This window comes from Caretta caretta, chromosome 5 (assembly GCF_965140235.1).
Source record: "Caretta caretta isolate rCarCar2 chromosome 5, rCarCar1.hap1, whole genome shotgun sequence".
NCBI lineage: Eukaryota > Metazoa > Chordata > Testudines > Cheloniidae > Caretta > Caretta caretta.
The window spans coordinates 6,360,343-6,385,251 of record NC_134210.1 but is presented as its reverse complement, the minus strand read 5'-3'; the positions used below and the strand labels follow the sequence as shown (position 1 = coordinate 6,385,251).

Below are 24,909 nucleotides of genomic sequence, written 5' to 3'. Positions count from 1 at the left end.
AAGTGTCCCTGCTCTCAGCACTAAACACTGCCTAACCAAACATTAAATATGTGACAACCACCAAGTGTCAGCAAAAATTAGAAGCCTGACTATTAAGTATCATCATTGCACCTAAGTATTTTAGAGCTTTCTGAACAATGGGTAATATTACCTGTCATATGTGCTGAAATCATAATGAGAAATCAATGATGGAATTTCAGCTAATACTGAATTTTCATAGTTTTCTGGATGCCAGTGAGACTCAACATTATTTGAAAATGTTCTGAGGGTTCAAATATGTACGCACACGCACACAAACACAAAGTCCTATCGTAAGAAAAATTGTATTAGCGTTTTGGTGGTTGCTTAAAAAAGAATAAAGTTCCTCCAGCTTCACTCTACTACACTGTGTTAGCACTGAGTGGCAAGAATCCCCAACTTAATAAACAATTAATTACTGCTCAAAGAATTCTTAAAATTACCATGGCAATGCATGTTAACCAGGTGCCCCAGCAACTTGGGACCACCATCCATGGTAAAAGGTGCATCCACAAAAAAAGACTGGGGACCTCTTGCTTGCCCTTGTTGAATAAAACGTGCTTAGAAACAGGTTCACAGAACAGTCTCTCTCTTCCTCTCTTTTACACCTTTCTATTCCGTGAGGAAACAGGGCCTTCGCCACTGCCTTCCATCTTTGCTGGTCTCCTGCTGCAGAGTTGGTGTTTTCCAGTGTCGTTCTGATGGCTTTCACTTTTGCTTCTACTGTGTCTTCCCATGTTATCCTTCGTCTACCTCATCATTTCTTGTCCTGGGGGTTCCAGCTCAATGCCTGTCTCTCCTCCATGTATGTCCTAGCCTTCTCTATTTTCGTTCCATAATTTTCTGTCCTATCTGTTTCTGTTTCATCCTCCTCCAGAGTTCTTTGTAATTTCTTCTATCTGATATTAAGGATTTGTCTAATGCAGCTATTTATGAAAACTTGGAGTTTAGATAGTAAGGTCTGTGACAGGGTCAGGCCAGATGGCTACAGGAGAGTGATAGAAGGCAGATATATTAGCCCCAGGTTAAGTAGGTCCCTTTTCCCTGGGTAAGGTAACCAGGGAAAGTTCCAGAACAATCAGGAACTTTCTGGAAACAATTAAGGCAGACTGGCTGCAGGAGTTCTAATCAGCCTATCAAGAAGCTGCCAGAATCAATTAAGTCAGGCAGGCTAATCAGGGTTTTAAAAGGAGCTCACTTCAGTTTGTGGTGTGCGTGCGATGAGCTGGGAGCAAGAGGAGCAAGAAGCTGAGAGTGAGAAGGCGAACTACTGAAAGACTGAGAAGTACAAGCATTACCAGACATCAGGAGGAAGATCCTGTGATGAGAATAAAGAAGGTGTTGGGAGGAGGCCATGGGGAAGTAGCCCAGGGAGTTGTAGCTATCACACAGCTGTTACAGGAGCCACTGTCGACTGCTGCAATCCACAGGGCCCTGGGCTGGACCCCGGAGTAGGGGGGGGCCTGGGTTCCCACCATCCCTCCAACTCCCTACTTGATACCGGAAGAGTTGACCTGGACTGTGGGTTCCACCAGAGGGGAAGGTCTCTGGCCTGTTCCCCCAATCCACTAGGTGGATCAGCAGAGACTGCAGGGATTGTTCTTGTTCCTTTTCCCCATGCTGGCCAGTGATGAGGCTAACTGAGTGAACGGCAGATTTGAGCCACGAAGGTGGCCAAACTGAAGGCTGCTGTGAACCTCTTAGGTGAGCAAATCCGCCAATAAGCGCAGGACCCGCCAAGGCAGAGGAGGAACTGTGTCACAGGTCTTAATAAGCCTCCAAGTCTCAGCACCATATAGTAAAACTGACTTTACAATGGTGTTAAATATTCCAAGTTTAGTTTGGAGGGCAAGATTTCTATTTCTCTAGCTTGGCTTTAGAGCTGCAAAGGCATGTCTGGCTTTCACTATTCTGGCTTTAATGTCTCCAGCTGTTCCACCAAGATATGTCAAATATCTATTGCCAAGGTATGTCAAATATCAAACCTCTTCTATGTCAGTCCCAGAAAGCATTATTAAGACCGCAGAACAGGGGCATAGAATGGACTTCCACACAGAAGTTAGAGAACTCTGACTTTGCAGATGGCACCAAGAAGCTATCCCATACCCATAGAGACATACATGCTGAAACAAATGATCTCCAAGCCTATGCACAATTAGTAGAGTTGAATTTCAAACATGAGAAAACAAATCATGTGAATCAACAGACAAGAAGAAAAACTTCACAGAATAGTGGCACAAGAGTATTAGATTTTGAGAAAACAACACTGAGGAAATAAAGAAACCCAATGAATGTGAGAAAAAGTATTAATATCTCAGCGTAGGAGAAGACTGAAGCATTTTATTCTCACTGCATAACAAGGCATAGTGATGCCTGTAGTCAAACAGTTACGAAACGATAAAGTACCTGCTCTTGACAATATTTCATCAGAACTGCTAAAGAATGGAAGCTTGGATTTAGTTCACTGGCTCCATAGTTCCCTTAAAAGTTCAGGAAACCTGCCACATTCCAGAATATTGGAAAAGGGGCTGCATCATTCCCTTTTTTAAAAAAGGAGAGCAATCAGCTTGCTCAAATTAAAGGGGAATATCACCGCTGTCAGTCCCAGAGAAGGTTTATGATCATTCTACTGAACTGACTGAAATACATTCTCAACCCAAAAATGAGAGACAGACAACCAGTGTGGTTTCCATACAGGTCGATTTACAATCCATGCTGCATACGTTCTGTAGAATGTTAGTGAAAAACGACTAGAGCGACAAAAGGAAGTTAACATTGCGTTTATAGACCTTTGCAGCTGCCTTTGACTCCAATCAATCAATCAATCATCCCTGTGGATACTGCTATGCCAGTTTGCAGTGCCTGAGGATTTAGTGTGCCTAGTGGAGGAACTGTATTGTGGTACACTTAGCTGTATGAGGTCAACGGTTGTATTACAAACTGGTTTTCAGGAAAATCAGGAGTACACCAAAGAATGAGTTCTCTCACCTACTTTATTTAATGTTGTAATAGACTGTCTGATGACAAAGCTGATAGAGGCCATAGTTGAAGATGTGAGATTTACAGATTCATCTCGAGTATGCAGAAGACATTAACTTACTTGGAGAGACTACTGTCCAGCTACAGCTGGAAGAGCTGTGAAAAACTGCAGAATCTATGGGATTTAGATCAATGGTGATAAAACCAAAGCTATACATACCTCCTATAAAATGGAAACCAATGACCTGCCAGCACTGCATGTAGATGGCAAGGACGCTGAATGGCTGAATAGTTTTATCTATCTGGGTCGTTGGTTGACAGCAGGAGGGTTTATATCCAAAGAAAGTCACTTGGTGGATCAGTCTCATATCAATGGCATTTCAGCACTTCAAAGCGCATCTGCTTGGGCTGTGGGATGTCTGTGTGACAACTAAGATACAAGCATTCAACGAGCAAGTAATAATGACTGTTATATGGGGCAGAAACATGGCCATTAAAAACAGCTGAGGAGAGGAAACTGAACAGATTTCAGTGTAAAAAATTATGATGTATTCTTAACATTTGTTGGTTTGACTTTGTCACAAACAAAGAGATGTTCAGACAATCCTGTCAAGTTACAGCCTTGCACCAGTTGAGAACAAGATGACCGCAATGGTGGAGTCATGTCCAATGAACAGAAGATGATATGGTTTTACAGAAGGCTTATAGAGCTGAGGTCAAAGTGAAGCGAAGCATGCGGCTGACCATGAATGAGGTTGGAAAATGTAGTTTTCAGGGATTTAAGAAGCCTACATCCTTCCATATAGACTCTTGCCGAAGGAAGAAAGCTTGCACGGGACTGCTAAAGGTAGAAGTCCATTCTACAAACCACCGTGACTACATCATAGCCATATGAATCTGTTGCCGCTGCTGCATTCAAGGCAAGTTAGACTAACTGCACTGAAAAGAAAAATACAGAGAACCAGAGGTCATCAATACAGCTTCATGAGGGCCTGCTGAAAGATCTGAGTGTAAAAATATTAACAGGTCTAGAAATAGAGAACACATCTGTGAATTAAATGTGAATATACTGAGTCAGTTAGGGCTTGTAGCGATAAGACAGGGCAGCAAAGAAAAAGACAGTTACCTTTTTGTAACTGTTGTTCATTGAGATGCGTTGCTCATGTCCATTCCATTGTAGGTGTGTGCGCACTCGCCACGTTCACTGGTGCTGGACTTTTTCCCCTCAGTGGTATCTGTAGGGGACTGGCTCTGGCGCCCTCTGGAGTCGTACGTCTATGCACCGGTATAAGGGGCACCGCCGGCTCCCCCCACCCTCAGTTCCTTCTTGCCGGAAACTCCGACAGTTAGGAAGGAGGGCGGGTCTTGGAATGGACATGAGTAACACATCTTGAAGAACAACAGTTATGAACAGGTAACTGTCTTTTCTTCTTCGAGTGCTTGTTCATGTCCATTCCATTGTAGGTGACTCCGAAGCAGTACCATGGGAGGCGGGTAGGAGTTCATGGATGTGTTGATTGCAACACAGCTCTGATGAAGCCAGCGTCATCTCTGGCCTGCTGAGTGATGGCATAATGCGTCGTGAATGTATGTACCGAAGACCGCGTCATGGCCCTGCAGTTATCCTGGATAGGGATGTGCGCCAGGAAGGCAGCCAAAGATGCCTGCGCCCTAGTTGAGTGAGCCTTCACTATCGGTAGAGGTACAGCCTGCGCCAACTCATAACAAGTACGGATGCAGGTGGTGATCCAATTCAAAATCCTCTGAGAAGACTCTAGAAGACTCTTCATCCTGTCAGCAACTGCAATAAAGAGCAAAGTCGATCTATGGAAGGGCTTGGTGCGCTCCAGGTAGAATGTCAGGGCGTGCCAGAAATCCAGAGTATGCAGCTGCCTTTCCTCATTGGGCCAGTGCGGCTTAGGACAGAACACCGGGAGGAAGATATCCTGGTTGACATAGAAATGCGACACCACATTACACAGGAAAGCTGGATGGGGCCGCAGCTGGACCTTGTCTTTGTAGAACAGCACGTACGGTGGCTCCGACATGAGGGCTCCAATGTGAGGGCTTTGATCTCGGATATATGCCTCGCTGAGGTAAGTGCAACCTTCCACAACAAATGAGAAAGGGAACAAGAAGCCATGGGCTCCAAGGGGAAACCCGTTAGCCTGGAGAGGACTGGGATGAGGACCCATTGTTAGACCCGCAATAGAGGTTTTCCTATGGGATGGGGAGCAGGCAGTGTTGGTATATAATACTTTAAATGCTCTTTATTGATTACAAAACAAACTTATTTACTTTACATTTACACCCCAAACATACTATACCAGAGTCCAAAGTTCAGAACAGTCCCGATAGCCAGCCGAGATTTCTTTTGATCATAAGATTATAAAATGGGCGGGGTTGGGGGGGAGAGGGTGAAAACCACATCTATAGCCACACAGGGCTTTGGATTAATAAATGACTTTGATTTGCAGAAGTCAGAGGTAACCATTTATAGTTCATTTCGTTGCATCATCGGTTTTTTGCCTTTGTTTACTGGGCCTTTTACTGACTCAATTTTAAAGAGACTATTCTTGGTGGGCCGCCATAATCCAAGGCATGCCATTTCCTCCAGTTGTTATAAAATTTTATATTAGTCCAGCTGGTGGTGTTTCCTTTTCTGCTGATTTTCCTTATTTTTCTCAGTACATAAGATTGTTTTTGGACAAATAGTTCTAATAATCCTTGATCTTAAGTTCTTTCTTTGGTTGCCAACTTGCAAAGCACATATTTATGTCAAACATGTGTCATTCATACCAGGCCTCAATGACCTATAACATATTACATGGATATATTAATCACAATGTATATTGATATATATATCCCAACATTCCCCCTCTTGATACATGATTAATGCCATTAATTATTGTATTACTTTATAATTTTGCAAGCAATTTAATTTTATATATTACTTGCTCCAAAACTTCTTGCTTTTTTATTTGACAGTATAAACATAGCATAATAAAGGTTAACAAAATTATTCATGCAAATAACATTACAATAGGATGTAGCATAAAATATAGAAGAACTGTGAAACTAGGAGACCATTCTTTAAAAATATAATAACAATGAGAAATTGCCCCCCAAAATTTAAATTTTAATATTTGGCCATTGTGGATTAAAATGTTTATTTTTTCTGTTTGTTTGTTTTTTTATTTTGTCCCATGAATAGTCAAATGTATTTTTTTTATTTATACCTTTATTCTAGAGGTGCTTATATATACACACACATATATATATACACACACACACACCCCTAAATTTTTTCAAATATTAAAAAAACATAAAAGCTAAAAACCATATTTATGCCCTTTTTGAATTATAAGGATTCTTAACATTGAAGCCATGGCCATTATTCCATAGGAATAATGTCCGATGCTTCCGGCTGTATTATTTTAAATACTTACACTAACTGTTTTTATCTTTGCTTGAGCTCCGGTATTATTTTTTTCTTTCTAAAATATAACGGACACAACACAATTTTTTACTACCCCACTCTCTACCTGTTTTCTTTTATTCTTTGCATTTTTTTGATTATTCATTAGTACGTTTTCCATTGTACTTATTAATATCTACTTCCCTTAATTTCAAATACCTCCAAGCAATATTTCGAATTACGTTTACTTTTTTCTGGGGTTTATTTTGATTATTCCACCCTCTACTTCCTTGGAGCGGGGTGTCTTGTCCTTTACCACGGCCTTTTTTTTTTTTTTAAACAGTATTCTGATTTATAAGCACTTTCATTTGAATATGCTATTGCTTTAATAAAAGATACTTTGGGTTTTAATTATTTTACCTGGCTTTCCCCTTGTATTATTTGTTGGCATACTATCCAGTGCTCCAGTGCATCCATAACAGTTAACTTCTCATCCTGGGCTGCTTGGTTTACCAAATTAGTAGATATTGCTAATACATTTTTGTTCAATCCTTAAACCACATTATTTCAAAATTCCATCTGATTCAAATCAACTGCCATCAAAGAATTAGCTGTGACATGTCTGGCGACCTTCGCCCTGGGATTAGTCACCAGTTGTATTTTTTCAGCCAATAATTTTAATGTTATATTTTTTAACAGGTAATTTCTCGGTGAATTTTCAGGCTTTATGTAATGTGCCCTGGATAACACCTTTATGGGTCTTTGACCTCTCTCTTTTTCTAACAGCATTATAAATTGAGGTATTAGTTGGTGTGCTTCTGGCTGCCTGTCCAAAGCATTTTTCGCTCCATCTACTGCCTATCTAATCTCTCCAGTGGTAGCTGCCCTGATTAACCTATAAGATTTACTTATATTTAAATTTTCTATTCCTCCTAACTCTGCCCACTGTACTAGCCATGTAGCTAAATTTTTTATATTTACTGGGCCTAACTACTTTACCATCAACTGTAAGTCTGACGAACTCGTAGGAATTATTTATGTTTGCTCTGACTGTATTTTCCCGGCTGCATTCTTAATGGTTGATATATTACTGCTACAGACTTTTCTGGCTTAGGCTTTCCCAGCCAGTTTCTTATTTTTTTTCTAAACTTAGTATAAAGTCCCTCTCAAGCTTGGTCAAATTCCCTTTTCTCTTGACCTCCTCACAGATCCTTTTCATACCAAATATTATTGGAATTCAAATAAAAAAAAACACAATTTTTTTTGACACACAGCTGCAACTTGCAGCTTCTGTATTTTTACTTTCTTTTTTAACGCTGCTATAGTTTTCTGGCACCAACTTGAGAAACGCTTCCCATCTCTTCTTCCTTTTTCTTAATTAAATTTTGAATTAACTGTTTCATTTTTATTACCTGATGGTCTAATTCATTTTTGTCTGCTTTAATCTTTTTTTCTTTTAAAAAAATTATTTTGTTTTCCCATTTGTTTTAACTGAGTTTGCATTATTTGCGCCTGCCTCACTTCCTGCTCCAAATTTTTCTGGCAAGTTTTAAAATTCTCTTTTAATGTTTGTAACTTTGCACAGACTTCCCCCTACATGCAATTGCCGTTTTTTACAACTTGCCTTTACAGCCATACTGTGGCCGTTTGCTTTTTACTGGCATTAGGCTTGTACAGCTGTACATATTTCTTAAACGTGTTTTTTAAGATATCAAATATTACATCTGGTTCCACTGCACCTTCCATTCAAGGGCATGTCCCAAATGCAATAATCTCCTTCTCTAACACAGAAGGGGCTTTAACTTTAGTCCACCGAGGTGCCTCTTCCACCCCTTTACTTCTCTTCTTAAACAACGTTTTAAACATTATTATACCGTGTGTTTGTTATTTTTTCACACTTTTTTTCTCACAAATTTTTTAAATAAGAAGTTACCAGTATTAATCTTAAATAAGGACTCCCCCAACACTTTAAGATCCCGTCTCAAAATCTGACACTCCTTAATATCTCTCCCCACTCCACATTCTCCACCACATGTTAGACCTGCAATAGAGGTCTCCCCTACGGGATGGGGAGCTGGCAGATACCGGACACAGCACTGATATATAATATTCTAAATACCCTTTATTGATTACAAAAGAAACGTAGGAACCATCTGTGACTGTGGAATATCAATACGTGAAAGTAAGTGTCTTTCAAATCAAGGGCAGCATACTAGTTTCCCGGATCCAGGGAAGGAACGATGGAGGCCAGGGAGACCATGCAAAACTTCAACTTCTTGAGGTTCCTCAGGTCAAGGATAGGCTGTAGACCCCCTTTGGCCTTAAAAAATAACGGGAATAAAACCCTTTGCCCATTAAATGCAGCGGGACTTCCTCCATGGCTCCCACCCGCAGAAGGCCTTGGACCTCCTGAGCGAGCAGATTCTCGTGAGAAGGGTACCTGAAGAGGGATGGGGAGAGGGGTGGGGGGATAGAAATAAACTGTAGGGTATATCCCTGATACTGTGCTGAGGACCCACTGGTCCGATGCTACAGAGGCCCAGACACGGAGGAAGAGGGACAGGTGGTTGGAAAATAACAGGAGAGCAGGATCCAGGACACAAGCTGGAAGGTTGCCCTCGAGCGCACCCTCAAAATGTCTGCTTTCCACTCGGTTGGTTACGGGTGGAGCTCGAGTGAGCAGACGATGCCGGCTGGTGGCCTTGCCGGTGCTTATTGCCCTTGCCCTTCTTATGTATGGGCTCTGACTGGGGTTGGCTCCCGAACCTATGGGTCTGTTGCAGCTTAAATCGCTTCCCTGCCGGCCCCAGCATGTACAAGCCCAGGGTAAGCAAGGTAGCCCTAGAGTCTTTCAGGCCTGGCCATTTACTGTCTGTTTGCTCGGAGAACAGTGCCAGGCCATCGAACGGGAGGTCCTGAATGGACAGTTGAACCTCAGTCAAAAGGCCTGATGACAGCAACCAGGACGCTCACCTTATCAAAATGGCAGAGGCCATGGTTCAGGCTGCAAAGTCTGCCACATCTGAGGCCACTTGGAAGGGGGCCCTAGCCACCACCCTGCCCTCATTGAGGATAACCAGGAATTCCTTCCTGGGTTCCTCTGGCAGCAAGTCTGACAATCTGGCTATGGACTGCCAGATATTAAAATTATGGCAGCCAAGCAAGGCCTGATGGTTGGCCACTCTCAGCTGGAGGCTGGATGTAGTATACATTTTTCTACCAAAGAGATGGAGCCTCTTTGCCTCCTTATTCTTAGGCGTCAATCCCGGTTGGCCCTGTCTGTTGTGCTCATTGGCTGCTGATACAAGCAGGGAGCTTGAGGCAGGATGGGTACAAAGATACTCATACCCCTCAGAGGGGACGTAGTATTTTCGCTCTGCCTGCTTGGAGATTGGAGGCAGGGAGGAAGGTGTCTGCCACAGGACCTTAGTGATTTTCACCACTCCCTCATGCACTGACAATGCCACCCTGGCGGGGGTTGCCGCACTCAGTACATCAAACAGGAAGTTCGAGGGCTCTGCCAGCTCCTTGGCTTCCAGCCCCAGGTTTGAGGCGACCATCTTCAAGAGCTCCTGGTGACCCTTCGCATCGTCCCGGGGAACTCGGTGAGAGGGCCCCGCTATTGCCTCATCAGGCGAAGATGATGATGAGGCAGGTACAGGTGGGTCTACCAACTCTGCCACTTCTGCCATGGGACCCTCAGCCGAGGCTGGCTGATCCTGGGGAACCTGCTCTGACTTCGCGGCCGAGTCAGGGGGCGGGCGGGAGACTGTCACTGACCATTTGTCGGATGCCCCCGAGGCCAACCTATGCCCCTGCGATAGTTGGGGAAATCCCCAGGGGTTCCACAGTTGCCAAGGGGCAGGCTATTGGCATTGGGGCCAAGCTGCCATTGGTGGCCCAGCGGGGAATTCCAGTGCCCCTGATGGGTGGCCCTTGCCCACGGGCAGGATTTCCTCCTTGCTGTTGGGGACGTGTCTAGGGGACCAGAACGGTGCCGAGGCCATCTGTATATCCAGATTCTGTCAGCTCTGGCCCCGGTCCTCTGTTGAGGATCTGTACGAGGGTGGTGGCTCTCGGTGCTGCAATCCTGGTGACTGATGGCAGCATTTGGTGGATTGGCAACGGTACCCCAGCGATCGACGCCTTAAGCTCAGCGAGCAATGCTGCTCCATCGAGCGGGAATGTGAGCGAGTAGACCGCCATGTTGGAGACCATACCGGTGAGCCATACCAGTGGTCTAGCGACGGGGCTCCGGAGACCGGCCTTTCAACCCTTCAGAGCAGTACCGTGACCTGGGAGAGCGGCTCGCGCACTCCCAGCACCGAGGCTGTGGGGCCTCAAGTCTGAAGAATGCTGCCTGGAGTCTGGGGACTGACGCCAGGAACTCTGGCAGGAAAGTCGACCCGCGTCTGGGGGCCGGTGGCGCTGCTCAGGCGAGTGCTGACGGACCACCCTCTGCAGCAAGGAACGGTTCCACACTGATGGGGACTGTTGAAAGGGTCCCAAGTCAGGTTAATCCCTGGGATAGAGCACCTCCGTGGCCAGTGCTGGCAGGGACAGAATGTCCTTCGTGAGCTGAAAGGCCTCCAGCGTGGACGGCACTTCTAGGTGCCGACTGCCTCTGCCGTTCTCCGGGGTGGCGAGCGGGAGTTGGCTCCAGTCTCAGGCCAGTGCTGCCAGCGCGCTCTGCACAGAGACCGTGGTGCTAGGAGGTCTGAAGCTCTTGCTAATTCAACACTTGTCACTGTGGGTTTCCCCATAGCACTTCAAACAGCATCTATGGGGATCACTGACTGGCATGGGTTTCTTGCAACAGACACAAAGTTTGAAGCCCAGGGACTGGGGCATGCCCCATCTCTAGGCTAAGTCCCGCTCGGGACTAACAAACTAACACTAAGTCTACACTAACGAACTATAAAACAAACAAATTTCTAACAATTATATACAGAAAGTTCACAACTAGGCACAGTTGAGAGGAGTCAGCTTGCCAAGGCAAGGAGACATTCCAGCACCGTCATTGCCGGTAAGAAAAAGCTAAGGGTGGGGGGAGCCGGCAGAACCCTTTACACCACAACATACGCACAACACTCCAGAGGGCGCCAGAGCTGGCCCCCTATGGATACCACTGAGGGAAAAACATCGGGCACCAGAGCACGGGGTGAGCACACACGCCTACAATGGAATGAACATGAGCAAGCACTCGAAGAAGAACCTGAATAAATGAATATACATGTGAGCTAGAAGGACATTGTAAATATACTGTGAGAAAAGCAACACAGGTCTATTGCGGTAAAGGGATCTCTAGAAAGAAAGTAGGCCCCTTAATAAACGAGGAGAGATTAAAATGATGATTCTAAAATGGCTGTGCTACTGAACATTTTAAAATCCATTCTAGTAGGTAAAATAAAGAAAAGACGTATTGAAAACTAGAAACTAATGAAGACCTTGTTCGTATACAATACTTGTTGATAAAAGGCTGATAAAGGGAGGACTTAGAAAAAATTAAAACATACAAATCCATAGGTCTGAAGTACATACAGTCCAGGGCAAAAGGGAATTACCTAATGAACTTTTGAAACTACTGGTAATTATTTATGAAGAGCCATGGAGAACTGAGGTGGTCCTGAAAGACAGCACTTTAATTACAATTGCAGGTTTGTAAATACCTCAAGGATAGAGAAAAAACAGAGAGGCAATAGTTATGGGAAGGAAGTATTCAGCCTGGAAAAATGAAAGCTAATACATATGGGCGGGGGAGAGAATAATTAAAAAACAGATAGTGGGATGAAGGTACGTAGACCTAAGGAACGATAGCAGACAATAAACTAGACATAAGCTTGCAAGCTGACATGCAGCCCAAAAGAACCAATATGATTCAGGGCCACACATGCACAAGTTATAGCTGTCCTTTAAATGGTACAAGAAGTAATGGAATGAAAGTGAGCAATGGGAAATTTAGGCTGATAATCAGGAAATAAATCCTTAAGAATGGGATCATACTAATATTCATAATAGTTCACATTTATCTAACACTTTACATCTTCAAAGTGCTTTGCAAATACGAACTAATTAATTTATTAGCCTTCCCTTAGGTGAAATGAAACTTTCAACTCCCGAATCTCTAAAAAGCGAAGTTTGAAAAACCACTGGAAAAAACACAGTAGGGAACAATTTGCCCTGGCTGAAAGTATGGATTAGATGCCCTATATGGACTTTTTCATCTCTAGTTTTTACCATTCTTATATAGAAGGGAAAGGGCTGTGCATGCCATACAATATTACATGGAAGTCCTGGCTGGGATGATTTAGTTGGGGTTGGCCCTGCTTTCAGCAGGGGGTTGGACTAGATGACCTCTTGAGGTCTTTTCTACCCCTGATATTGTATGATTCTATGAAAGCCAGATTCACTACAGTGACATATCACCAGCTGTTTCCTTTGTCTAAACACAGAGAGATCTATATACCTAGGAAAAAGGCAAAAAGGGAGACTTAAAAATGGTTAGATAAGTGAAGTGGCCAACCTAACAGAGGAGAACCTAATGGACAGCTTTGTTTTCTGGCCTAAAGGCAAGAATATTCAGAAGAGTGATTTTTGCAGTCCAATGCCTCTTAACTAGGCAAGCTGTTTGGATTTTAGTATGTACTGACATAGCTGCTGGTGACACCAGCATACACTATTGACTGTTGGAAAGACACAAAACTGGAGGATTGCCTTGTCTGTTTGAAGTCGAGGAATATTCTTGCTGCTAGAGCTAAAGAAGTTCTGTGAAAGGGCTCACAAACACGTATTGTATCAAAATACTGAAGGAAAAATTAAGCAGCATCAACAGAAATCACTGACTATAGGAGAAAAATAACAAGGAAGTAATAAGTCAGCAACTGTACATGCAGATCCAGCTCACTCAGTAGCTTTTCCCAAGAGTTACGGAAGGACCTAAGATTCGGTGATGCAACCAAGTAAAGGCAGCCATGCTCTCCATCCTAAACACATCGCAGGGAGAAGGGAAGCTAGGTAATTTAGGAAGGTTACTCTCCGCTTTAGCTGAGGCCTCCAAACACAGTACAGTTTATAATGTTAGTGGTTAATGAGAGTAGTAAGGTCATTCTGATATGATCTTGCAGAAGCTAGATGTTCAGAGGGGAAACAATCTGAATACACCCTGGGGTTTTGCCACTGACAGAGGAAAAAGAGAAGGGGCCTTTTCAACAGGCACCAAATGGAGCAGATTGCTTGGGTTCACTCGTTTCTCATTTTAGCCTCACTCAAACAAAAGTCTGAGGAATTTAACAATGAAGAGAGTAGTTATCAGTGGTTCAGTCAAGCTGGAAGGGCATATCAAGTGGAGTCCCGCAAGAATCAGTTCTGGGTCCAGTTCTGTTCAATGGTTGAGATAATGGCATAGAGACAATACCAAGCTGGAAGAGGTTGCAAGTGCTTTGGACGATAGGATTAAAACTCAAAATGATCTGGACAAACTGGAGAAATGGTCTGAAGTAAATAGGAGGAAATTCAATAAGGACAAATGCGAAGTATTCCATTTAGGAAGGAACAATCAGTTGCACATGTACAAAATGGGAAATGACTGCCTAGGAAAGGGATCTGGGGGTCATAGTGGATCACAAGCTAAATATGAGTGTAACACTGTTGCAAAAAAAAAAAGCAAACATCATTCTGGGCTGTATTAGGAGTGTTGTAAGCAAGACACAAGGAGCAAGACACTACTCCGTACTGATTAGGCCTTGACTGGAGTATTGTGTCCAGTTCTGGGCGCCACATTTCAGAAAAGATGTGGACAAATTGGAGAAAGTCCAGAGAAGAGCAACAAAAATGATTCCATGTCTAGAAAACATGACCTATAAGGGAACATTGAAAAAATTGGGTTGGTTTAGTCTGGCTAAGAGAAGACTGAGGGGGAACCTGATAACGGTTTTCAAGTACAAGGAGGGAGTAAATTGTTCTCCTTAATCGCTGAGAATAGGACAAGAAGAAATGGTCTTAAATTGTAGCAAGATGGTGTAAGTTGGATATTAGGAAAAACTTCCTAACTGTGAGGGTCGTTAAGCACTGGAATAAACTGCCTAGGGAGGTTGTGGAATCTCCATCATTGGAGATTTTTGAAAGCAGGTTAGACAAACACCTGTCAGGGATGGTCTAGAGTGCAGGAGACTGGACTAAATGACCTCTCGAGGTCCCTTTCAGTCCTACAATTCTATGATTCTAAGACTAGGGGCACATCTACATTACTGCTTAAGTGGATCTAAATTATGTCACTCAGGGGTGTGAAAAAGACATTCCCTGAGCAACACACGTTACAGCAACCTACGCGCAGTCCACACTGGCACTGTGTCAGCTGCATACGCTCTCCTGCCGACAGAGCTTCCACCTCCTGTGGAGGTGGAGTAATTATGCCGACAGGAGAGTGCTCTCCCATCAGCACACAGCGTCGTCATCAGATACGCTGCAGGCTGTGCCGATGTAGCGCTTCAAGTGTAGACCTGCCGGAAGACTGCTCTGGAAACTGATGCGACAGTTATATATGGGAGTGGAAATACTCTCAGGATGATGTGCAAGGTCTCCAGATATATTCTGTGGACCCAGGTGTGAAGGGCACATGCATGGCAATCATTACTACTAATTACAGCAGAGCCCAGAAGCCCCAGCCTGGATTGAGACTCCACTGTGCTAGTGATGTACCAGACAAACAGTCCCTGTCCCAAAGAATTTACAGTCCAAACGGACAACACAGACAAAAGTGGGGAGAAAATTAGTACAAGTTTTAAAATTTACCAGTTAAAAAGTTGCCACATGAATGTGGTTCTGTGTTCACTAACCAAGCCTGGATATTTTGTGGCGCATAACACCACACACAAATATGTAGTTCTTAGAACAATCAAATCTCATGCCTCAGGATGTCATCTGATTGTTTTCTTTCCCCATCCCCAGAGAGCACTGTTCAGCTGGCTAAGGGCACTGCAGCAGGAGATCAAGAGTTTGCCTTCCATTGAAGCATAAGGTACTGGCCACGGCCCAGAAAAGATTCCAGACTTGATGGACTGAAGGTCTGAGCCTGCATGGCAAATCCCATATTCCAATAGGGGACTATGTCTGGAAGAAATATCTATATCTTTTGTTTTATTTTTGCTTAGAAATATGTTATCTGTCCCTAATGAAAGACTAAAATCTGAAGCAAAGGAAGTCAGTGTATGCCACGTGACCAGTTCAGTTACAGCTGGCATGAACTAGTGGTGGTGAGCATGGAGGGAGACAAGAACCTTGTAGATTCCATACACGGATGTAATTAGAAAATGGAGCTTAAGTGCGTGTGTGTTAAAGGAGCCCAAACATGTAACAGAGGGATGCCAATTAAAAAGGTACTAAAAACAGAAGACTTCAACTTCAGTGATTAGTGCTCGGTAATTTGCCTTGTGATAAACAAGCTATCCAACTCAGTAAATAGACCCACGGTTGTTCTACAGTCTGAAAGCTCTTTTCTTAACTTTTTCTGGTGCCACAATAAAAACGCTAAAGCAGTAAGTCAAACTTTGCCATGCACCTCCATGTCCTAGGTGCCAGCATCTCCATGAGACATTTGCTCAAAAGGAGGGTGTGGGGGCAGATAACTTCTTCAACTGCCACGCCAGCAGAGACAGCATGTAATTTTATTAACTGAAGCAGAATGAGAGGGATGAGGGGAGAAGCCAGGATTTTTTGGAGGCATGTGGATAGGAAGATAATTCCTGGGAATACCCTTATCCAAGAGGGAAAAAACCCTCCAAATAATGTGAAAAATCTCAATTTCACCACTGCGGTACTTCTAGAACAAAAGAAAAGAAAGAATGATGGTTAAAAATAAATAAAAAGGAAAACCATCAGTGAAAATTGCTCCTGAAACTTTGCAGAATTGTTATGGCTTTCTCTTGCTTAAATTGATTGGTGTAGCGATGTTATAAAATGACTATTAGGATTCATTGTGCACAACAGAAAGTGCTGAAATGTCAGCCGACTATACAGCAAAAGTAATGGGTCCTGAACCCCGGTTAGTCAAAAATGATTTTGTTTCAAATTAGAAATTGATTTTTTTGGACACAAGCCCTTTATAGGCTTCCAACTTTTGTAGCTGTGCCTTGGAAGAGATTAACCTCAGCCACTGTTTGGGTCCAGTCTGATGATACCCTTTCAAAAGTTTCTTCACATGGTCTGCTTTTTAATGTTGGTACGGTCTTAACCAATAATACAAGCTATTTGTTCCTTTGAGAACTGCACCACATTTTTTCTCATTTTGCCTTTTTTTTATGATTATTATTATTTTTATGCTGACACAAACTGGTTGACAAGTTCCAAAAAAAAAAAAAAAAAAAAAAAAAAAAAAGCCAGCTCATAATTGAACGAAAGATTGTGTTAGGCTCTGCAGCGAAACTGCCAAACTGCTTCTATTCCCCACCCCCCTTCCTTCCCAAGAAAGACAGTTTTCTCCACGTCGTAAGTGGAGATGCTAAGCTAAGAGCAGGATAGATTCTAGTTGCAAAGACATCCTTGTGTGGAAAAATCCCAGGGTGTGATGGTGGTAGCCATTACTCAGGGAGGAAGAGAATGTGAAGATTACATCACAAAAAGCAAACCCCATCAAACTTATTCTCTGTTTGCTGGGAAAGCAAAAAAAATGCTGAAGTAATTCTTTCCGGGAATAAAGGCCTGAGGTTTTTTTGTCCCATGTTAGGGACCCCAACGAAATCACTTGCTGTTTGCTGGGCTTTCTACAACTTCTGTTATATTTATCATAGCTACATTTTGGTTGTTTTAAACAATTTACAATCCGCTCCCTCTTCTTTGGGATCTAACTGAACCACACAGGAACACATCCCTATAATTACTAAATGCCATAAACAAACTCACATTACAAGACAGCATAAGCTTCATCTTACCTCTTCTAGACCTGCTGGTTTCCTTCTTTCCATACATCCACATGGCTCCTTCTTCCACGTTTGCACTAAAGCCAACTGTTCTCCTCCCCAAGCTGCTCCCTCCACTGCTCCCTAGTGTTTTGCACGCTTTGCCTAGTGCCGGTGTTTTGGGAAGGCAATCTTCATACCTAGACACTGGAAAGCTGGAAGGGGTGAAAGGTCATGAGCTGTTAACATGTTGCATATTAGCACTGAACTGTTTGTGCAGTTTGTCTTGAAGCAGCAATGTTCTAGCTGTGCTGTGGCTTTGTTTATTTTCTCTAGCATTTTAATGCCAGAGCATGCTGGGTAGGGATCAAAATGTTAGCAAGTTACTTAAATGGGAGACTCCAGGGAATTCCCAGGCTCTCAACAACACAAAACGTTTCAGAACATGCACTTCAGTGACATTTTCATTGTAATTTAACCGTGCACATCCGCATTTTTAGTAAAGAATGTTTTAAGGTGTGTAAATGCACATATCTGACTCAGAAATTTACATGAGTGTTATCTCCCTGCTTATAGCTAAATGGATTCTTTACAGGTGTTTCTATGAGAGAGACAAGGTTGGTGAGGCAATATATTCTATTGGACCAACTTCTGCTGGTGAAAGAGACAAAGCTTTCGAACTTACACACAGCTCTTCTTCAGTGTTAGGGTACATGCTTTTCTCTGCAGCCAGGTGGGCTGGAAACATACTCTTTTTAACAAAAACTGAGATTCTCATGTAATTGCTTGACTCCAGGAGCTAGGGCTTTAAGGAAAATACCAAATATCCTGAGACTTATGATCGAATTGCAAGTGTTCTATGCCATTATCTAAATCATCATCAGTGATTTAGCAAATGGCATAGAGAGTACAGTTATAAAGTTTGCGGACAATACTAAATTGGGAGGGGCTGCAAGTGCTTTGGAGAATAGGATTATAATTCAAAATGATCTGGACAAACTGGAGAAATAGTCGGAAGTAAATAGGAGGAAATTCAATAAGGACAAATGAAAAGTGCTCCACTTAGGAAGGAACAGTCAGTTGCACACATACAAAATGGGAAATGACTGCCTAGGAAGGAGTACTGCAGAAAGGGATCTGGGGGTCACAGTGGACCACAAGCTAAATATGAGTCAACAGTGTAAGTCTGTTGCAAAAAAACCCGAACATCATTCTGGGCTGTATTAGCAGGAGTGTTGTAAGCAAGACACGAGAAGTAATTTTTCTGCTCTACTCTGCGCTGATTAGGCCTCAGCTGGAGTGTTGTATCCAGTTCTGGGCACCACATTTCAGGAAAGATGTGGACAAATTGGAGAAAGTCCAGAGAAGAGCAACAAAAATGATTCAAGGTCCAGAAAACATGAGGGAAGATTGAAAAAAATTAGGTTTGTTTAGTCTAGAAAAGAGAAGACAGAGGGGAAATGATAACAGTTTTCAAGTACATAAAAGGTTATTGCAAGGAGGAGGGAGAAAAATTGTTGTTCTTAACCTCTGAGGACAGGACAAGAAGCAATGGGCTTAAATTGCAATTATGAATGGAATCATGGGAAAGGAGATGTCCAGGAGATTACCTCTCCTTTATCAAGAAGTGGTACACACTGCACAAGTGTATCAGAACCTCTGCCATATGACCTGTGTGTGGGCAAATATGCTTTGAACAGATACTACAGAAATCGGAATATCATAAGAAATGTAACCATTTCTGCAGCATTTCCCTTGGTGAAATTCTTATGCATGCTTTCAACTTTTGCCTTGCCTACTGCAGGTCCTTTCTCGATAGCCCCCTGCAGAACCAATTCTCCTCTGCCACCCAATCACTTCCAACTTCTGCCCTCAGTGATAAGCCTACTGCCTGTGATGGGGATGCCCACCTGGTGTAGCTGATTAGACCTGTGATTGACACACAGGATACAATTTGGAAGATGATGCATATGAAGCAATAGAATTCAGCTTATCTCCTCATACCTCTGCCGTGCTCGCAGATGTAAACATCAGGAAAATTTTAGTATTAAATCAATAGAATACACACACAGAGAAGATCTGTCGAGTATATAAGTGCCGTTTTACACAGACGCCCCAAAGAATGTACATTTCTATAGTTTGGGATACAGTTTCTATGGAATACGCTATGCAAAATGAATTTGAACAATATTTGCATGTAAAAGATTATGCTACTGAATATAGTGTACATTAGGAAAAAAGGTGGATCTCCGATGTTTCCATCAGAAAATATCATCTAAATTAAAAGTTTCAAAATCAATGTGCTGTACTAGTCATTGTTTAATAGGGCCCTCTGTGTCTGTTGGACAATTATTATGTTCTGTATTATTAATGCAGAACATTATGTAATGGCTCATGACCTATAATAACTAGCTGAAGTGTTGGCTACAACTTCTCTGAATAACCTCCATTTACTTCAGGGCTTCTAACTACATGACCGCTAATAATGTTGCACAGTGGCTACTAAAATGTATGGCAGACTAAATTAGTATCTTATTCGAATTACATGGAATTAATCTACTAATTCCTGCAATATACAATGTAGAACGGGTGGATTAGAACCCTAACTACTGATGAAAGGGCCTAAAAGACTCACTGGTTAAAAAGGTCTTTACAAAAATACAGGATTATAGAGATATTTTCCCCTTGTGTTTCTGCATGATTAAGAGCATTTAAAGATATTTAAGGTGGCAGCCATTATTTGGATGTTTTCTGGGTTTTTTAAATACATTTAATTAGAACCTACAAATCTTTTCTGAAGACAGGTTTCAGAGTAGGAGCTGTGTTAGTCTGTATCCGCAAAAAGAAAAGGAGGACTTGTGGCACCTTAGAGACTAACACATTTATTTGAGCATAAGCTTTCGTGAGCTACAGCTCACTTCATTGGATGCATGCAGTGGAAAATACAGTGGGGGGATTTTATATACACAGAGAACATGAAACAATGGGTGTTTCCATATACACTGTAACGAGAGTGATCAGGTAACCTGGGCTATTACCAGCAGGAGAGAAAAAAAAAACAACCTTTTGTAGTGATAATCAAGGTGGGCCATTTCCAACAGTTGACAAGAACGTGGGGGGGGGGGGGGATAAACATGGGGAAATAGTTTTACTTTGTGTGATGACATCCACTCCCAGTCTTTTATTCAAGCCTAATGTAATGGTGTCCAGTTTGTAAATTAATTCCAATTCAGCAGTCTCTCATTGGAATCTGTTTTTGAAGCTTTTTGTTGAAGAACTGCCACTTTTAGGTCTCTAATCGAGTGACCATAGAGGTTGAAGTGTTCTCCGACTGGTTTTTGAATGTTATAATTCTTGACATCTGATCTGTGTCCATTTATTCTTTTATGTAGAGACTGTCTGGTTTGGCCAATGTACATGGCAGTGGGGCATTGCTGGCACCATTACATTAGGCTTGAATAAAGACTGGGAGTGGATGTGTCATTACACAAAGTAAAACTATTTCCCCATGTTTATTCCCCCCCCCCCCCACACACACACACACAGTTCCTCACATGTTCTTGTCAACTGCTGGAAATGGCCCACCTTGATTATCACTACAAAAGGTTTTTTTCTCTCCTGCTGGTAATAGCTCACCTTACCTGATCACTCGCATTACAGTGTGTATGGTAACACCCATTGTTTCATGTTCTCTGTGTATATAAAATCTTCCCACTGTATTTTCAACTGCATCCATCCGATGAAGTGAGCTGTAGCTCACGAAAGCTTATGCTCAAATAAATGTGTTAGTCTCTAAGGTGCCACAAGTACACCTTGGTTTTTTTTCTGAAGACAGTTACCCTTGAGTTGTAAATGACTGGGAGAAGGTTACTTTGCTGGTACAGTGTGATACTCTTTACATGGTGAGGTTAAACCTAGAATACCCAGTTGGGGTTTGAGTAACACTGTGCCAGAGGGAATTCAGAGAAGAGAAACAAAAAGGATTAGGACGTTGAAAAGGTTAATACAAAGAAACAATAAAATGCTTATAAAATAGCTTGGATAAACAATGAATTGGGCTTTATTCCTTCAGTATTTAAAGGAATTCCTTTAGTCTTTAAAGTTTTGCTTGAGTAAGGACTGCAGAATCAAACCCTAAAAAGGGATGCACTGAACATCTATTTGAAAGGATGTAACCACCAAGGAGGAAGGGGAAGAGTGGTACAAGATAATATTAATAAGGAGCAATGTACTGAAATGAAACAAAGAGGATGTTAGGAAAAACTAACCTGTGACAGAGTTCTATGAGGCAGTGGAATAATCTGCCAAAGGAAGTGATGGAAGCCCCATACCTTAGGAAATTTCAAACTAGAAAATATACCAGTGGGAACAATCCTGCACTGGCAGGGAGTCTAACTGACCTTACGGGTCCTCATCTATTTCCAGTTTATATGATACATCAGTACATCCAAGTGTAGCTTGATTAATATGACTTTGTACAGGACATAGTCATCTTCAATGACCTTTATCATTACTACCTGAAACAGGACCACTGAGAAGTATGGCAAAAGAGGTTAAGGTACTTACTAAGCTACAGACTAATGCCAGAGCAGCCAACAAATTCTACCAAAAAAGGAAGAGACTCTTTCTCTCTTTTCTCACCTCCTAGCTTATGAATGCCTAAACTCTTCAAAAAGAAAAGGAGTACTTGTGGCACCTTAGAGACTAACAAATTTATTGGAGCATAAGCTTTCGTGAGCTACAGCTCACTTCATCGGATGCTGTAGCTCACGAAAGCTTATGCTCAAATAAATGTGTTAGTCTCTAAGGTGCCACAAGTCCTCCTTTTCTTTTTGCAGATACAGACTAACATGGCTGCTACTCTGAAACCTGTAAACACTTCAAGAATAATAGGGAACACGTCCTGAACTTTTTTCCATTTTGTCTATGCCTCCTATCGCGATAGCCCTACTGAGCTTGAATGGCAAATTTTAAATGTCATTCAGGACCCACTGAATACTGCTAGTATTTGCATTCCTTAAAAAGTAAAAAAAAAAAAAAAAAAACATTAACCTTTTGTTTTATTGAATTAAAATGCCATGCAAATGCTGATGTAGCCTTCAGAGACCGAAATACTTTTACAAAGAAGAATAGCTGTCATTTATTAGACACAAAGAACAATTACTTGATAGGATGCTTTCTGACAAAAAGCAGATTGGTATTCTTATCATAGAAAAGGCATTGTAAAAAAAAAAAAAAAAAAAAATCCAGCACAGACCTCTGAGACTTGAATAATTTAAAGCTGCATTTGGTGCAATTTAAATTTTTCTTTAGGGAGGCAAAGTTAAATACCTTTAATTTGTTCTAATTATTTCAAATTTGCAAGTTAATTATGGCTGATCATTAAATAACAAAAAGGACTATCGTCTCCGTAGAGTTTTACCTCCTACCCTCTGCATTACTTAAGCTAGATTTTAGTATGCATGAATTAACTTTCTAAATAATCACACGGTTTGACTAAATGGCTCAGTAAAATGAGCTCTGATCCTCAGAATAAGCATTAATGGACATTAGAAAGGCTATTGGGAGCCATGTTACTTACATTATAAGTATTTTTAATGTGGTCTTATTTACTAATCTTTATGTACTGTTCAAGTTAGGGCAGCATATAGATACATTATTCTGCTTTAACAGAGGAAAGTCACTTCTTCAAGACACTAAAATAAATGTCCATTTAGAGCCAACTAAATTCATTTTTAAATAAATGCAGGGAACCTATGATAGAATTTAACTTGTTTTAGCTGCTCATGCTGATGAATCAATCTAACATAATGGTAGCCTTGCTCTCGAAATGGAACGTCACAGATCTGTTGAAGTGCTAAGCTTCCGAAGCAGCAAAGAAGCTCTAGTCCTAGCAACAGAGTGGCACTAACTATAAACCTCTTGGGTGTAAACAGGCTGAATCTGTTTCCTGTTCCATAGCCAGTGTTCAACTGACTGGTTCCCAGCCATCGATTCTGGAGTCTCGCCTTCTACTGAACTCTGACCTATACACACATTTTCCACTGCAGATCAGCAGTAGCCAGAGAACACAAGACTACACCGGGACCAGTCAGAAACCCACAAATGGGAGGCAATTCAACAGATGGCTGCCTTAATGTTACCCTGTTGAGTCCAGGGCTTGGGAGTTTAGCCATCAGTAAAGTAACAGATTGCATTGGGTGGTTTGTTCCAAAAGCAAACTCTGCAGTAATGTTGTTTTTCCACTCTGCAATTTCTATTTAAAAAACAAACATACACCAACAACTTTATTAATGGTGCAAGGGTGTAATTTGCTGCAATTACAATCTCGCCAAGAATGTGTAACATTTAATGGTGCAAGACTGGCAATCAGCACAAACAATACATATTTGATGCTGGAATCCCCTTAACCACTAAGGAAACTTAGCAATTCCCAGGTGGATAGCACCTTAGACATGGGAGTTAGATGCCCAAATACCTTTAAAACTTTAGCCCTAAGTCACTTGCAGAAGTCTGTGGTGAATCAGGGAATTGAGTCCAGGTCTCAAGTCTTAGACTAATGTCCCGATCACTGAACCATCTGGCCTCTCACATGCTGTTGGGTCATGCCCATTGTCTCTGTCCAGAAGTAGCAAAAGGGTGGGTGGTAGAGGCTGAGGGAGAATGGGGGTAAATACTTCCATGCACGAAACCAGAGCAGTTCTGTGCTGAAGAGCAGGATAGCTAAAAACAAGTGGGTGAGATGAATGATACTGGCCATTCAATCATGCAGGAGATGGTATTCTTAACAGAGGTTTAGGAAGCACTAGAGGGAGGAACTCTTCTGGAATACGGGGTGGATCATGCATTGCAGGCGGAGGGGAAATGCACAGAACGAGCATACTCAGTGCAGTTTATTGTTGGTCAGTATGACCACCCTTGAGTTCCTAAGGGCTAAAGCAATCTGGTCACGAGTAGATTAATTGCATCAAAAACACGCTGTTAAAAACCTTGACGCTTTTTACCACAGAAACAGAAAAGTGTTTGAAAAAAATCTAAACTTAACTTTCTTGTTCTTTAAAAGACAGAAAAAACCTGGCTCTAGCAGAGACCTTGAAGATCACACTTAAGCCTAGAGTGAGTTTTCATGGCCGAATTATAAAACCTGGCATTTATGTAAGACACATGGGCATACTAATGACATGGGTGGGATCCAACGGCTGCTACAAAGAGGCAGGTATCCTCCTCCTAGAAATCCCGTCTCTACAACTCAAGCCCATCTTTTTTCTCAGGCTTTTCCTTAGGGCAGGGACTAAGTATTTGTGGGGGGGGGGAAGGAGTCATTATCCTGATAATTTTGTAACTGGGTATTTTGTAAGTTAATAGAAATCTAAAATAAAAATAGCATCATATCTTCTAAGAAGTAAGCTCCCCCCCGCAAAAAATCATTCTAGGTATTGGTCACAGGTGCCGGCTTCTAATTTTCCCCAGGGGTGCTCAACCCCCACTCAGCCCCAGGCCTCACCCTCAATCCACCCCTTCCCCCAAGGCACCACCCCGACCCTGCCTCTCTCTGCCCTCACCCCACCTCTTCACACCCCTCTCCCTAGAGCACCCCATTCC

General features: G+C 42.3%; 1 protein-coding gene across 5 annotated transcripts in view; it reads right to left on the bottom strand.

Moving 5' to 3' along the window:
* Positions 1–24,909, bottom strand: part of KIAA1328 (KIAA1328 ortholog) — a 296,689-nt gene that overhangs the window by 63,679 nt on the left and 208,101 nt on the right. For all 5 annotated transcript variants that reach the window (XM_075128343.1, XM_048849784.2, XM_048849783.2 and 2 more), the window contains one exon: positions 17,341–17,522. In XM_075128343.1, the coding sequence (XP_074984444.1) occupies positions 17,341–17,522 (182 nt within the window). The remainder of the gene's footprint in view (positions 1–17,340; positions 17,523–24,909) is intronic.